The 17,912-nt window shown below is 35.4% G+C and overlaps 2 protein-coding genes across 2 annotated transcripts in view; one reads left to right on the forward strand and one right to left on the reverse strand.

Moving 5' to 3' along the window:
- LOC140147415 (uncharacterized) lies at window positions 1-5,280 on the forward strand. Its single transcript, XM_072169192.1, has 2 exons — window positions 1-28; window positions 3,704-5,280. Exons 1-2 carry the CDS (start codon window positions 1-3, stop codon window positions 5,278-5,280), a joined length of 1,605 nt encoding a protein of 534 aa, XP_072025293.1.
- A 9,279-nt stretch (window positions 5,281-14,559) lies between these two features.
- The window catches only part of LOC140148928 (alpha-aminoadipic semialdehyde synthase, mitochondrial-like), a 29,351-nt gene continuing 25,998 nt past the window's right edge, over window positions 14,560-17,912 (reverse strand). The window contains exon 11 of the mRNA XM_072171038.1: window positions 14,560-17,290. Coding sequence (XP_072027139.1) covers window positions 17,213-17,290 — 78 coding nt within the window. The 3' untranslated portion in view covers window positions 14,560-17,212. The remainder of the gene's footprint in view (window positions 17,291-17,912) is intronic.

Raw genomic sequence — 17,912 nt, forward strand, 5'->3', positions numbered from 1 at the left:
ATGATGCAGATATTAAATGATGAAGGTCGTAAGTGGGCTCGCGCGTGTTCACAGATGATGGATGTACGTCGCAACGGGTGATTTGTAAATTGCACCGTAAATGGTATCTTGAGTAGTTAAAAGACAAACAAATACAAACAAACAGACAGACAAACAAACATGAAATAAAAAAATATACCAAATGATCTTTCTGACTCGTCTCATGCTAAGTCTTATGATTTCCTTCTTTTTGGTATTATTTCATTAGGTTTAAAAATGCTATCATCAGTAGATAGGCCTAACAAAATATATTCGACCTTTCTCAATTTCTTTGTATTTTACAAATAAATACTATCTTGAGTAGATAGCGGAAAAACTAACAAGCAAACAAATAAACAAACAAACAAACAAACAAACAAACAAACAAACAAACAAAAACATCAAAAAACTTTCCTAACAGACGTTTATTGTCAACCTTTCTTACTTACTTTCTTTGTATGTTATTAAAAAAAATACTATCTTGAGTAGATAGCGGAAAAAACAAACAAAAAACATCAAAAACAAACTTTCCTAACAGACGTTTTCTAAATTTGTGAAATATTTTCTGTTGTTTTATTAGGCCCGCAATGCTATCTTCAGAAGACAGCCGTTTGCGCGCGGGTTACGAGAAAATGATGCAGATCGTAAATGATGCAGGTCGTAAGTGGGCCCACGCGTGTTCACAAAAGATGATGGATGTCGCACGCATGCAACGGGTGACTTGCAAACTGCACCGTAAATGGTATCTTGAGTATATATATATATATAAAAAAACACAAACAAACAGACAGACAAACAAACATGAAACAAACAAAAAATACCAAAATGATCTTTCTGACTCGTCGGCGCGTTTTTTGACAGCAGATGATGCGTGATGTCGCAAAGGGCCTATAATGATTTGCAAATCACACCATAAATTCTACCCTGTAGATAACAACCAAACAAACAACAAACAAGTAGTAACAAAAAATATACCAAATGAAATTTCTGACTTCTATGATTAAAAAAAAAAATAGTTCTTACGGTTCCAAATGGTATCATCAGTATAGATAACAAAATATTGTCAACCTTTTTTACTTACTTTGGTTGTATTTTATTTAAAAGAAAACTATCTTGAGTAGATAGCGGAAAAAACAAACAAAATACATCAAAAAAAAACTTTCTTAACAGATATTTTCTAAATTTGTGAAATATTTTCTGTTGTTTTATTAGGCCCGCAATGCTATCTTCAGAAGACAGCCGTTTGCGCGCGGGTTACGAGAAAATGATGCAGATCGTAAATGATGCAGGTCGTAAGTGAGCTCGCGCGTGTTCACAAAAGATGATGGATGTCGCAACGGGTGATTTGCAAATTGCACCGTAAATGGTATCTTGAGTAAATAAAAAAATCACAAAGAGACAGACAAACAAACATCAAATATAAAAAATGATCTTTCTGACTCGTCTCATGCTAAAAATTTTAAAGGTTTAAAAATGTTATCATCAGTAGATAGGCCTAACAAAATATATTCAACCTTTCTCAATATCTTTGCATTTTACAAAAGTAATAAATACTATCTTGAGTAGATAGCGGAAGAACTAACGAGCAAACAAATAAACAAACAAAAAAACAGCAAAACAAACTTTCCTAACAGACTTTTTCTAAATTTGTGAAATATTTTCTGTGTTGTTTTTATTAAGCCCGTAAAGCCGTCTGCGAGTTCCGAGAAAATGGTGCAGCCGGTAAGTAGGCTTTGAGCGCGTTTTTTGACAGCAGATGATGCGTGATGTCGCAAAGGGCCTATAATGATTACAAATCACACCGTAAATTCTACCTTGAGCTGGTAACAAACGAATAAGCAAACAAACAACAAATATGTAGTAACAAAAAAAATATATCAAATGAAATTTCTGACTTCTATGATTTTTTTTTAAATTAGTTCATACGGTTCCAAATGGTATCATCAGTTGATAACAAAATATTGTCAACTTTTTTACTTACTTTCGTTGTATTTTATTATTTAAAAAAAAACTATCTTGAGTAGATAGCGGAAAAAACAAACAAAATACATCAAAAACAAACTTTCTTAACAGATGTTTTCTAAATTTGTGAAAAATTTTCTGTTGCTTTATTAGGCCCGCAATGATATCTTCAGAAGATAGCCGTTTTGCCGCGCGTTGCGAGAAAATGATGCAGATCGTAAATGATGCAGGTCGTAAGTGGGCTCGCGCGTGTTCACAAAAGATAATGGATGTCGCAACGGGTGATTTGCAAATTGCACCGTAATAAATGGTATCTTGAGTAGATAAAAAAACCACAAAGAGACAGACAAACAAACATGAAATATAAAAAAACACCAAATGTTATCATCAGTAGATAGGCCTAACAAAATTATATTCAACCTTTCTCAATATCTTTGTATTTTACAAATAAATACTATCTTGAGTAGATAGTGGAAGAACTAACGAGCCAACAAATAAACAAACAAAAAACAGCAAAACAAACTTTCCTAACAGACTTTTTTCTAAATTTGTGAAATATTTTCTGTGTTGTTTTTATTAAGCCCGTAAAGCCGTAGCCTGCGAGTTCCGAGAAAATGGTGCAGCCGGTAAGTATAGGCTTTGAGCGCGTTTTTTGACAGCAGATGATGCGTGATGTCGCAAAGGGCCTATAATGATTACAAATCACACCGTAAATTCTACATTGAGCTGGTAACAAATGAATAAGCAAACAAACAACAAAATATGTAGTAACAAAAAAAATATACCAAATGAAATTTCTGACTTCTATGATTTTTTTTTAATTACTTCATACGGTTCCACATGGTATCATCAGTAGATAACAAAATATTGTCAACATTTCTTACTTACTTTCGTTGTATTTTATTAAATAAAATTCCGCGGAAAAACCAAAAAAAAAAACCCAACAAAACAAACTTTTCTAACAGATGTTTTCTAAATTTGTGAAATATGTTCTGTTGTTTTATTAGGCCCGCAATGCTATCTTTAGAAGATAGCCGTCTGCGCGCGCGTTATACGAGAAAATGATGCAGATCGTAAGTGATGCAGGTCGTAAGTGGGCTCGCGCGTGTTCACAGAAGATGATGGATGTCGCAACGGGTGATTTGTAAATCGCACCGTAAATGGTATCTTGAGTAGATAAAAAACAGACAGACAGACAGACAGACAAACAAACATGAAATATAAAAAAAAAATATACGAAATTATCTTTCTGACTCGTCTCATGCTAAGTCTTATGATTTCCTTCTTTTTCGTATTATTTCATTAGGTTTAAAAATGCTATCATCAGTAGATAGGCCTAACAAAATATATTCAACCTTTCTCAATTTCTTTGTATTTTACAAATAAATAATATCTTGAGTAGATAGCGGAAAAACCAATACAAATAAACAAACAAACAAAAAAGATCAAAACAAACTTTCCTAATAGACGTTTTCTAAATTTGTGAAATATTTTCTGTGTTGCGAATGAAGAGATTTATACGTGTTGGGAATAGACATCAAAGGTATATTTTAAAACTGGTCAACAACACTCACTTTTTGAACCGAATATTTCAGAGAAACCATTCTCCGTCCTCAGCGGTGTAATGCTGTTGGTAGACTGACTGATGATTCTCCAGTGACAGTGTTTCTAGATGTTATTGACAATGTCCTTTTTGTCCTTTTTGACACTTATGACACCAAAGTAAATGAGTTATTGAGTGATAAAAAGACCTACTCAAAGCTTAATAAAGATCCCACCACCACGTACAAGAACAAACTGCTTAAGCTTCTTAAGGAACTCAAAGAGAAAAAGTCCATTGACCAGAACTTGTATGATAAGCTTCGGCCATCCGCATGTGTAGTCCCTTGCATCTACGGTCTACCCAAAGTCCATAAAGCCAGCGTACCTGTCAGACCAATTGTGTCCAGCATCGGCTCGGTATGTTATAGCCTTGTCCGTTTCCTGGCAGACCTTTTATCACCCTTGGTTGGGAATTCCCCTCACCATATCCAGAATTCCCAGGACTTTGTTTCCAAGTTACAAACTCTTAAACTTGATGAAGCGGAAGTCTTAACATCTTACGATGTGACCGCTCTGTTCACCAGTGTTCCGGTCGATGGTGCTTTGGATATAGTAAAAGAATTGCTTGATAAAGACAAGAGCTGGACAAAAAGAACATATCTCAATGAAAAAGAAATAATCAAGCTCCTTGAATTCTGCTTAACCACCACTTATTTCAAGTTTAGAGGACAATTATACCAACAAGATCATGGATGCGCAATGGGCCTCCCGGTCAGCCCGATTATCGCCAACTTATACATGGAATGGTTTGAAAACAAAGCGCTAACATCCACCGCTGACCCCCCAAGAATTTGGCTTCGTTATGTGGACGATACCTTCGTAGTAATCAATAAGGAGAAAGTCCAACAGTTCACTGACCACATTAACAGTCAAAATGAACATATCAAATTTACCAACGATCCAGAGAAGGACGGTCAATTACCATTCCTAGATACTTTGGTAAAAAGACAAACAGACGGTACGGTAAAGGTCAGTATTTACCGGAAACCTACACATACTGACCAGTATTTGGCTTTTGATTCCCACCATCCACTTGAACACAAACTCAGTGTAATCAGAACCCTTTTCCATCGGGCAGATACTTTAGTTACTGATACGGAAGATCGAGAAAAAGAAATAAATCACGTCAAAGGGGGCCTTAGACGCTGCGGCTACGAGGAGTGGAGTTTTAAACGTGCTCAAACCAAAAAACAACCGGTTGAAAAACAGTGCGATTCGGAATCTTCTTCCAAAAATAAGACATTTGTTGTAGTAGTTCCGTACGTCCAGGGCCTATCAGAAAAGGTCAAAAGAATACTCGGCAGTTACGGTGTATCGGTGGTATTCAAACCGCACCAAACGCTTCGCCAATTACTTGTTGCCCCGAAAGACAAACCTCGCGAGGAAGACAAGTCAGGAGTTGTGTACCGTGTACCCTGTGAAGGCTGCGAGAAAGTGTACGTGGGTGAAACCAAGCGAACCCTCGGTGAGCGCCTGAAAGAACACACTGCCAAGACAACCTCAAATCAGTCGGCATTAGCAGAGCATAGCAAGGACACCGGACATAAACCGGACATTGGAAATGTTAAAGTCCTCTGCAGAGAAGACAAGTTTTTGCCGAGGAAAGTGAGGGAAGCCATTAAAATCAAACAAGAGACAAGCCCCACCCTAAATAGGGACGGGGCCGAGAACTTTCTAGAATATATGATTCTCTTCTAGAAACACCATCACAAAAAAAAAAAGGACATTGTCAATAACATCTAGAAACACTGTCACTGGAGAATCATCAGTCAGTCTACCAACAGCATTACACCGCTGAGGACGGAGAATGGTTTCTCTGAAATATTCGGTTCAAAAAGTGAGTGTTGTTGACCAGTTTTAAAATATACCTTTGATTTTCTGTGTTGTTTTATTAAGCCCACAAAGCCGTCTGCGAGTTCCGAGAAACTGATGCAGCCGGTAAGTAGGCTTTGAGCGCGTTTTTTGACAGCAGATGATGCGTGATGTCGCAAAGAGCCTATAATGATTTGCAAATCACACCGTAAATTCTACCCTGAGTAGATAACAAACAAGCAAACAAACAACAAACATGTAGTGACAAAAAAATATACCAACTGAAATTTCTGACTTCTATGATTAAAAAAAAAATTGTTCATACGGTTGACGGTTCCAAATGGTATCATCAGTAGATAACAAAATATTGTCAACCTTTTTACTTACTTTCGTTGTATTTTATTTAAAAAAACTATCTTGAGTAGATAGCGGAAAAAACAAACAAAATACATCAAAAACAAACTTTCTTAACAGATATTTTCTAAATTTGTGAAATATTTTCTGTTGTTTTATTAGGCTCGCAAATAAGAAGATAGCCGTTTGCGCGCGCGTTACGAGAAAATGATGCAGATATTAAATGATGAAGGTCGTAAGTGGGCTCGCGCGTGTTCACAGATGATGGATGTACGTCGCAACGGGTGATTTGTAAATTGCACCGTAAATGGTATCTTGAGTAGTTAAAAGACAAACAAATACAAACAAACAGACAGACAAACAAACATGAAATAAAAAAATATACCAAATGATCTTTCTGACTCGTCTCATGCTAAGTCTTATGATTTCCTTCTTTTTTGTATTATTTCATTAGGTTTAAAAATGCTATCATCAGTAGATAGGCCTAACAAAATATATTCGACCTTTCTCAATTTCTTTGTATTTTACAAATAAATACTATCTTGAGTAGATAGCGGAAAAACTAACAAGCAAACAAATAAACAAACAAACAAACAAACAAACAAACAAACAAACAAAAAACATCAAAAAAACTTTCCTAACAGACGTTTATTGTCAACCTTTCTTACTTACTTTCTTTGTATGTTATTTAAAAAAAATACTATCTTGAGTAGATAGCGGAAAAACAAACAAAAAACATCAAAAACAAACTTTCCTAACAGGCGTTTTCTAAATTTGTGAAATATTTTCTGTTGTTTTATTAGGCCCGCAATGCTATCTTCAGAAGATCGCAGGTCGTAAATGGTATCTTGAGTAGATAAAAAACAAACACAAATAAACAGACAGACAAACAAACATGAAATAAAAATAATATACCAAATGATCTTTCTGACTCGTCTCATGCTAAGTCTTATGATTTCCTTTTTTGTATTATATCATTCTGTTTTAAAATGCTATCATCAGTAGCTAGACCTAACAAAATATATTCAACCTTTCTCAATTTCTTTGTATTTTACATACCGTAGAAACCCGTCTATAAGGAATAGAAGCGACTGTGATGATAGCATATTTCACGCTAGCGCCCTCCACAATATTATATCATTATGGAATTTGAGCAACTCATTTACCGACACAAGCAGGTATACAATGTATTATTTTATCTTTATTTCGCATCTCACGAGCATAGCTCACTTGGCAAGGCATAAGACTTTGGTTCTTTAGATCGGAAGATGGTGAGTTCGAGCCTCATCACGGTCACACAAACTTTTATAAACAAAATATTGTTCAAACTTTTCATTTATATTTTCTTGCATTTTCTAAAGACTCCTTTCGTGATCATTTTTTTTTCATATTTAGTTTAATTTATTCTATTGTTTTTCTTTTATTGTTTCTTTTCTTTGTCTTTTTTTTTTTTTTGGTTTAATTTTATTTTTCTTTATTTTTCTTTGATTCATATAATATTGGCAGGATAAGGAGAGGAGGAACTAAAGACCCATTCAGTGATTTGCTCATCCGGACGATCGTAAAAATCATCAAAATTCACCTTTGTCATTGTCATAGATGTGGTAACATAGCCTGCTAGTGGTTCAGCAGAAAACCGTGTGACACATAATATACATTTGGCTACATTTTATTATACGATAAATACGAATTTATTAAACATGGTAACAAATATTCTCTAGCAGATCGGTTATACGATGGAACTGGTAGGCATAGGCGTATTATAAATTCGGGATATTAAATATCTTCCTGACGAGACAGATCTGCGCACATGTGGTCAAAGACGATTCCTTACTAGCCACAGACCGTCCGCTGGAATTAGTTGAATCGCTATGGCTGTTGGTCGGACCTCTCATCTCTCCACATCGATTGTGACCTATCCCCGACATTGCCCTTATGAACTCACATCCTCCTGTTTTATTCAATACGCTGGCGAAGTTACGTAATAATCGGATTAACTACCACAGCAATAGGTGAAAACAATTTTTGAATATTCCGCGTTATACACTGATACGTTCAGGCGGTACCTCTTCATTGAACCATATCATGCTGCACCTGTAAGATCTTTGAAATGACCAGTATTGTATTCAATCTATGAGTGCAGACATACACAGTACAGGTGATGAGTGTAACCTGCTTGTAGCGCAGCGCGATATGTTCAAAATTGTTTTCACCTATTGCTATGGTAATTAATCCGATTAATTACGCAACTTCACCAGCGTATAATGGCCGAATAAATTCTGACCATCACTTGGCTTGTTGGATTCGTCTATACTACAATTCGCTGTCGAAGTGACGTAATAATCGCAATAACTACCATCAAGCAGATTGCACTAATCACCCGCGTATGTCACCAAACATAGATTGAATACCACTCTTTTCATAAATACTAATCTTACATGGCGAGTGATTAGCATTTCTTTGACAACTATGGTTTAATGCATAGGTGCCACGTGAACGATGAAGTGCAGGGCTATATATTCGAAATTGTATTCATCAATTGCTATGGTAGTTAATCCGATTAATTACGTCACAACGACAGCGAATAGCCTATAGTATGGGTTCAAGTGGAACAAAAAATAGTGTATGTCCATTGCTAGCTATGGTAATTAATCATGTTAGTGTTTACATCACTACTTCGGTGAAGACAAGAGAAGTGTGCCTTCTCTACCAACGCCTGTGATATAACAGGTGCAAGCGAAACAAAATTGAATGACCAGAATAGTTTCCTTTGTCAGATGAATTGATTGAAGTTTTTGAAGACACTCTATTCTTGATGGGACAATAGATTCAAATATGGAATAATTATTATTCCTCATCTATTTTTTTTTTATTGAAAAAACTGCAATTGTGGCAACAGAACAATATTTATTTTGATTTCATTTCAAGTAGAAACAAAATCGTGCTTAAGCCAAAAACGCACCCTACCTCAAGAATTGGGATGGCACAAAGGTGCAACATAGGTTTTATTGCAAAGACGAGGACAGACAAGTAGTTACAACACATCTGTCTAACTGTGGGTTTCGCTATTATTTAGAATAAATGCTTTTACTAGTTTCTATAAAACCACAAAATTACTAAAAAAAACTATAAAAAAACTATAAAAAAAAAAAACTAAAAAAAAAAAAAAACGCACCTAAAATTAAAAGTAGAAAGGTAGATTTGAAGAAAGATAAAAAGAACATGTCAAAAAGTTAAAATTAAACGAGAATGAAAAACGGAACGGTGCCCGGACCATGCTCTCTTCAGCATGTCTTCAGTTCCAAAGTCTGACGCTCTATCAATTGAGCTATCTGATCCTGATATACTGAAACAGTCGTTATTATGTCAATACAATTGATTGGTGTTACAACATACTTAGATGGAATGCATAGCCACCCAGTGCCAGTATATATTTGCTCAAACTCCAAATACAACAAGCAACCAATTTTATTGAGGGCGTTTCTTGGGTATATCCTTGTAGACGGGGTTTTACGGTATATAAATACTATTATCTTGAGTAGATAGCGGAAAAACTAGCAAGCAAACAAATAAACAAACAAACAAAAAACATCAAAACCAAATGGTATGGTCAGTAGATAACAAAATATTATCAACCTTTCTTTCGCGTTTTTTGACAGCACATGATGCGTGATGTCGCAAAGGGCCAATAATGATTTGCAAATCACACCGTAAATTCTACCTTGAGTAGATAACAAACAAGCAAACAAACAACGAACATGTGGTAACAAAAAAATATATGTACCAAATGAAATTTCTGACTTCTATGATTTTTTTTAAAATTTAGTTCATACGGTTCCAAATGGTATCATCAGTAGTCTCAGAAGATAACAAAATATTGTCAACCTTTTTTACTTACTTTCGTTGTATTTTATTATTTAAAAAAACTATCTTGAGTAGATAGCGGAAAAACAAACAAAATACATCAAAAACAAACTTTCTTAACAGATGTTTTCTAAATTTGTGAAATATTTTCTGTTGCTTTATTAGGCCCGCAATGCTATATCTTCAGAAGATAGCCGTTTTTGCAGCGCTAAGTAGAAAATGATGCAGATCGTAAATGATGCAGGTCGTAAGTGGGCTCAAGGCGTATTCACAAAAAGATAATGGATGTCATAACGGGTGATTTGCAAATTGCACCCTAAATGGTATCTTGAGTAGATAAAAAAACCACAAAGAGACAGACAAACAAACATGAAATATAAAAAAACAACCAAATGATCTTTCTGACTCATCTCATGCTAAAAATTTTAAAGGTTTAAAAATGTTATCATCAGTAGATAGGCCTAACAAAATATATTCAACCTTTTTCAATTTCTTTGTATTTTACAAATAAATACTATCTTGATAGCAATGCTATCTTCAGAAGATCGCAGGTCGTAAATGGTATCTTGAGTAGATAAAAAAAAAAAACACAAATAAACAGACAGACAAACAAACATTAAATAAAAATAAAATACCAAATGATCTTTCTGACTCGTCTCATGCTAAGTCTTATGATTTCCTTTTTTGTATTATATCATTCGGTTTTAAAATGCTATCATCAGTAGCTAGACCTAACAAAATATATTCAACCTTTCTCAATTTCTTTGTATTTTACATATATAAATACTATTATCTTGAGTAGATAGCGGAAAAACTAGCAAGCAAACAAATAAACAAACAAACAAAAAACATCAAAACAAAATTTCCTAACAACATATGTTCAATAAATATGCCTCGATTACAAGGTATCTTTTCTTTACCTTTTACGGGCCCCTAAGGTCCCTTTTCTTCGCTTTTACTGCCCCATAGTAAAATATGTTTTCATCACTTTTTACGGGCCCCCTAGGATCGCGGGGTAATGCACCCGGTTATCTCCCCACCTTGTCGGCGGCACTGCCTGTAGGCCTACATTAGTAGACAGACGTCATGCCCATGGCATAAATATGTTTATTCCGGTGAATTCAGACTTGTAGTATTGGGACCCGCCATGAGTACGGGTACGGGTCTAGGACCATGAGTATGGGTACGGGTCCTAAGCCATGGGTACAGGTCCCAGGGCATGGGTACGGGTACGGATCCCAGTCCATGAGTACGGGTACCGGTCCAAAGTCAAAATATGGTATGAGTACGGGTACGGGTATGGGTCCGAAGCCATGGGTACGAGTACGGGTACGGAAATTGGGACTCGAGTACGGGTACGGGTCCCAGTATGGGTACAGGTACGGGCCATGGGTACGGGTATGGAAATTTGGCCTTGTATGGGTCCAATTATGGGTATGAGTATAAACAAATTAATTAAACAAGTACAAAAAGAGTTTAAATATTGGTGATCATGGTGAATCTAGCCATGGAAGTAAGCTTACTTCCATGATCTAGCCTAAATGTGGCATATTTTTGGATGCAAGTGAAAAAACTAGGTCTATGTATGGACACCCAGACTGTGCAATACTAATTTCAACATACTTTATATTTAGCAGTCATGTAGCTTTCGAGTCTGGACTCGGACTCAAGTCCACTTGTTGCTGGACTCAGACTCGGCTCAGAAGTGAACATTAAAAGGCTTAGCTCAGCTCGCTCAAAAAATAGGACTCGGGCTCGAAGTCGACCCCAGTCCGATTCCAGTCCAAACAATCCATGTACAATGTGGAAAAAAATATTTATCTTAAAACATGGTTTCACTATAATTTTTTACTATCTTAAAACATCAATTGGAATTAAATTAATTGTCAATTTTCCAAGTACATTCATGCACATCTACACAATACACATCCAACAGATTATCCATTAGCTTAATCATTATAATTATTACCATTAATATTATGCACATCTGGATAATTATAGCCATGTTTTATTAATATTTTTAAACTCCTTTAACTCCCTTATCAAATCCCAAATTTCTGTATGGTGGTATTTGTCTCAGATGCACTAGCCCAAGCCTGACACAAGAGGTACACTGTGAGCTCATGTGGCTGGCAGAAAAGTCACACCAGTCACATTATCATTAGTTCTACATGTGTGCAGCATACAAGTAGTGGAGTGTATTTGAATGGAAAATATCAAAATGATTAATAAAAGCTAAAATAATGATATTTTAACATGATAACTTGAAATTCACCACAAAAGAAAAAAAATCTTGAAATGTTTTCCCAGTTTGCTGGGTCTTTTTCTGTATTGATCAGTCATTGTGTGAATGAGACATGTACATGTAGAATACATGTCATGGGTGGCAGTGTGCACAGGCTGTTACATTGTAGATCTACATGTGTGCAGCATTCATGTTCATTTTGTGTAGCCAGGGCTGGATTTATCTTTTTCAGGGCCCTGGACCAGGCTACAATAAATGTAAGGGCACTTGCTATAGCTTTCCATTTACTCCCCACCCAACCCCATTCATGATGTAACCTATTGTTTTAATTATGAATTTATGATCAGAGGACTCACAGTGGGATTCATGAGTGGAGTTAAAATGCATCTGGGAAGTGAGAGTATTCTATTCTTATCTCACTTTCCTGCATTTGTGTAACCATGTACTGTATGGTACCCGTACCCATGGGTACAGGTCCCTGACCTTGAGTACGGGTACGGGTCCCAGGCCATGGGTACAGGTACGGCTACGGGTACGGGTCCGGGTCCCAGGCCATAAGTACGGGTCCCGGTCCATGAGTACGGGTACGGGTCTGGGGTCCGAAGTCAAAGTAGGGCATGAGCATGATGAGTACGGGTCCGAGTCCGAAGCCACAGGTATGAGTACGGAAATTGGGACTCGAGTATGGGTACGGGTATGAGTACGGGTACAAGTCTGCAGGTGATAAAGCCAAGGTATAGATAAACAAAACATAATACAAACAACTTGCCAGTTTAATATCCAATGTGAAAACGTGTATTCCTGTATAAATGATAACAAAAAGTTTGCTTGAAAACTGAATTTGATTTGTCTGAATAGTATCAGATATGCCAAAATTAAAAGCTGGTATTTGACAGCAATGCGCCACTGAGTCTTTGGTTAATGAACTGAACAACAAACACGATATAGTGTATTGGTAAAATTGTAAGTGGTCATCGCTAGCGACTTGATTATGATGCAGTTTTACAGAAAATCATCACCGAAATGGTAGACTCATCAAATGACGTCATTAGACATTTCATTTTTGCGTGAATACAGTATACAACAAAAACCTGTCTAGGTCACACCATAAAACGACTCGTCCAATAGAGGCCCTGCATTCTTTTATCGATTGGCTCCAAACAAAGGATTTGAACCGGTGTCCTTCACCGTAGTTATGGCGGAGTGTAGTCCATTCGGGGACTGCTCTATAATCCGAAGGTTCTATAATCCGAAGGTTCTTTAGTACTGAAGGTTAAGCTAGTCCGAACATGTGTTCATAGCATTCGCTAGTCCGAATTTTAAAAGAGGTTCTCTAGTCCGAAAAAAAATTGAAAAGAGGTTCTTTATTCCGACGATTCTTTATTTCGAAGGTTCTATAGTCCAAATATTAAAAGCAGTTCTCTAGTCCGAATATGAAAATAGGCTCTATAGTCCGAATTTTAAAAAGGGTTCTATAGTCCGAATATAGAAATAGGCTCTATAGTCAGAATTTTAAAAAGGGTTCTATAGTCCGAATATAGAAATAGGCTCTATAATCCGAATTCAAAAAGGGTTCTGTAGTCGAAATTGCAAAACGGTTCTATAGTCCGAAACGGATACCGTGTTCTTTAGTCCGAATCAGTAAAAAGGTTCTATAGTCCGATTTTTTAAAACATTAACATTTACTGCGCCCTCTAGCTAGATAAATAATACTAAAGCAGAGTTTAAATGACTAAATTTGTTTTAATGTTTTAAAAAAGCCGCAGCATTTACATGGCGGGATGGCGCTATGAAAATTTGAACTCGACAATGCTCGAATACATCGGTAGAGTATTACTAGTATATAGTATTATAATGGAATGAAAAACAGATAAAAATGAAGAAAATATCACCAGAATAAGATGAACGTCAATGTACGCTACGGAAAATATCCAGAGAAACCAACCATGTTGAACTTCAGCGGATTTGTATTTTGTGATGATTTGACACTGAAACAAATGATAAAAATAAAATTCGGACTATAGAACCCGTTTACCAATTCGGACTAAAGAACACTGTATCCGTTTCGGACTATAGAACCGTTTTGCAATTTCGGACTACAGAACCTTTTTTTAAATTTGGATTATAGAACCTATTTCTATATTCGGACAAGAGAACCTTTTTTTAAATTCGGACTATAGATCCTATTTTCATATTCGGACTAGAGATCCGTTTTTAAAATTTGGGTTAAAGAACCTCTTTTAATATTCGGATTAGGGAACCTTTTTAAAATTCGGACTATAGAACCTTGAAATAAAGAACCGTCGGAATAAAGAACCTTCGTAATAAAGAACCGTCGGATTAAAGAACCTTCGGACTAAAGAACCGTCGGAATAAAGAACCGTTGGACTATAGAGCTTCCACTGTCCATTCAATCAAATGTTGTCATCAACCTATTTGATCGTAGTGCAGGGTTATGTGTATGAGACGAACTGTCACGGTAGATTGCAATCATGCTTTTGTTGAATGCATTTGAGTAGTCCGCCATATTTACGGGATGATACGTCACATGCAAGGCCTCTATTATGCATGCCGTTTTTAACTTGTAAAACCAATAAAATGCTTCACTGCTAAATGCAACTGCTGCAAAAATAAAGTAGCTCATTCAATAATGTTACAAAACACTGTTAACCAGACCAAGAAAACCATCATACACAAATGTCTGTAAAACTCTTTGTACATATTTATTTCTCTTTACAGTTTAAAATTTAGTTCATAGAATAAGAAATTCTATTCAAATTCCAAGATCTAACCTTGTTAGTCATGAATGGTCCTTCATTCAATCTACAGCCAGCAAATGGAAACCACTCCCGCCTCTTTTCAAGGAATTGTAAAATGGACCAGCTTCAAAAAGGAGGCTAACAGCTACCTAGACGCCAACCCGTCAGCTTTATCATAATGATAATCAGCTGTTAATGCCTTGATATGGCTTGACATAAAAAAATACATCAGCAATATTTGTAAATTGTTGCACATTATCAATTAATGACCATCATCTATCTGAATACCGATTACCGGTACCTTCTATTCGGAAAATGTAAGTAAATTGGTACATTGATATGTCCTGTGTATTACCAATACCTGACTGACTGTATAGTGACACCCATCTCCTACTCACTGTAGGCCTATATAGCAATCATTTCCACAATGTGTCAATGTACCAGTCATCAACAGTGGTATAGACTTCTTATCGACAGGGGGATGGGTTGGAAAGTATATCTTGAAGTATAGTGAATTCAGCACTTTTTGGAGATAGAATCAGTTACAAATGTGTGCTTTGCACATGAAAAATTATGTTTTTGTTGAAGCTAAAATGATGAAATATGGAGCAAAAGTGGAATAGATTCATGTGAAGAGTGCAAAACAACATTTTTAAGGCAAAAGTACCCAAATATGGGGTTAATTTAGTCAGAAACCCACATACAGGCATCAACAATGGGACCATCTCATCCTCCCAGGATCTACACCTATAGTCATCAATATTAAAAACAGTGGCACTAATTCACAGTTACAAGAAGCAGGATAACTGTACAATTTTTACAAAATATTAAGACATAATAAAAGCCTTAATAACTAAATCTCTTTGGTACAATGATCAAGCTGCAATTCATAACAGTCCAATTCTGCTTTCTACAGAATAAAATATAAGGGAAGCCTTGACATACTGATTGCTAATTTGTATTCAATTTATATACATTACTTGTTCCGGTCAGTGGAAAGCAGTCGAGTTATATTCACATTATGATCTCTCCTGTCAAAATTATTTAGTCATTCTCAAGCAAGTTTAGATGTAAGAAAATTAAGAATATTTGGACAAAAGTTGAGAATATATCTTTGCAGCAGTAAATGTTAAAACTAAAGTGACAAACAGATATTCTTTTTTGGTCATTATTGTTAAAAAGGAAAAGTTAATACTATTATCAACAAAATAGTAAGTGGCTTATTCCATGAAGTTGGGGCACAGTACAAATTGGGAGAATTTTATAATATGAATGCAGTTTCATATTTCTTATATGAACCTTTTCTCCTAAGTTGATATTTTCTAAATAGATATGAAGTTTAATTTTCATGATGAAATAAAACAAACCAAATTGTTAAAAAGATTTAAAAAAGTATAAAGGCTTGATTAAAGATTTAGTTTTCTTTGGTTTTTTTTACAACTGTTGGATTGATAATCATTTGTCTTGACTCTAGAAATGTTTGGAGCACAATGCACAAATAAAACCTTTGCAGAAGCTATTTTGGTATGAATTCAGTTTTAAAGGTGAGTGCACAGATTTTGTCATAATATTCTGGTATGAGGCTGTCAATCTGGGCACACACCTTTGATAAGCTCCCTGTTAGAGCCATGTTGTAACATTTCCATAGGAAATAGATTTGTATTTCTTTTCCACAAAATATTCGTTTTCACTCTCATAAATGTCCCCTTTTATTTTTAGCTATGTTGTGATCATGCCATACACCATGGACGTATAGAGTGTTATGAACTTTGCGTATGTGTTCAACTAATATTTTGATTATATGAATAAAACGATGGGACACATCGTTATATTAAAAATCTCAGATTGTGTCACAATTACAGCACCTAAAACCTTGATTTTTGCAGGGTATGTTACTTTATTCAAGTACATTACAACTGAGTAAAAATCTGAATTTTGAAAAACACTGAGGGCATCTTTCACAGCAAATGTTACAGCATGGCTTTGGTATGATATTCTTTATATATTTTTGGGCAGTTGCACAAATCACTGCCCAAATCAAGTAAATCCATAACAGGGTAGTTGTAGTGAGAAAAAACCATTACTATTTCATCACATTTGATATTTTAATTCCTAAAATTCTTAACTATTGAGGAGAACAGGCAATTAATCCTTTCATAATTTCATTTTATAATTCACTCACAGAAAGATTCATTTTTTTTATATCATTTGCCTCTTTGGAAATGAAATTTACATAAATGAGTTATTTCAGGATTTTCTCTGCAGCATTCATATGAGCTATTTCAGTATTTTTTCACAGCATTATGATCCGCCATACTTCGTACAATAAAAAAAAAAAAACTGTAAAATTGATACAATTTAAATATTTTGCTAAACTTAAAAGCACATGTTAAAATTCTTATTTCACATACAACAAACTTTGAAGATAAAAACAAAATTTGCAAATAAATAATGTTGAAAACAAAAACAAATTACATTTGTAAATAAACATTCCAATATATATTATTTATCAGTTATTGATTAAACTGTTTTTAGTTAGTTTTTAGAATAAAAGCAGCATTCAAGTATGGCCTTTACATAAATCCATGTCCTGATGTTACACCCCAGCTTTTGCGCGTAGTCCTTCAATGTATGCAAACTTGGGAGTCAACTTGCCATTGGATGTGATCACAGCCTGTAGTCAACAAAAACAAGACAGAAAACAAAGATGTTATTAGAAACTCCAGAAATGATGAAAGATATTTGCATTTTCATAGGTCTTGCGCTTCTCAAGTTAAGGCCCAAAATATACAAAAACAAAAGCTTTGAGTGTTTTCCCCACTCCCAATAAAAAATCATGAATATAGAGCAGAAATGGCAATCAAGCCTTACAATGTGTTTCTTAAAACCCCTCTTCTTGAGTATCTCTTTACTTGTCTCAATATTTGAGCGTAAACACTGCTAGGTTACGCTCCCCTCTGACTTGCCTAACTTTAGCTGAAATGTTTCATTATACAGGATTGTACATCTCAATTTGTATATTATGCATAACATGGAATAAGATGCAGATATTTATGTATTGGGTCTGATCTGCTATTCAAAATCTCAACTTTGCAAATAACATACTGAGTTTTGTGACATATGGCATATTTGCATGGGTAAAATACCTGCTCAGATCAATGAGAAAGAGACAAATTGAGAACAGATGGGAACCCATGGTAGTCCTATTCAATGTCATTGAACTGCAATATCTTGGTAGACATTATGGTCAATCCTGTAAGCTTCTGAGTATTCAACCCTCACAATTAATTAGGCTT

The sequence above is a fragment of the Amphiura filiformis genome, chromosome 3, assembly GCF_039555335.1.
Source record: "Amphiura filiformis chromosome 3, Afil_fr2py, whole genome shotgun sequence".
Classification (NCBI taxonomy): Eukaryota; Metazoa; Echinodermata; class Ophiuroidea; order Amphilepidida; family Amphiuridae; genus Amphiura; species Amphiura filiformis.

What these genes read in the sequence shown, in the direction of transcription:
- LOC140147415 (XM_072169192.1), top strand. Translation starts at nt 1, where the DNA reads ATGATGCAGATATTAAATGATGAAGGTC. An exon ending in GATATTAAATGATGAAGGTC is followed by an intron (nt 29 to 3,703) that starts GTAAGTGGGCTC and finishes ATGACACCAAAG; the next exon opens with TAAATGAGTTATTGAGTGAT.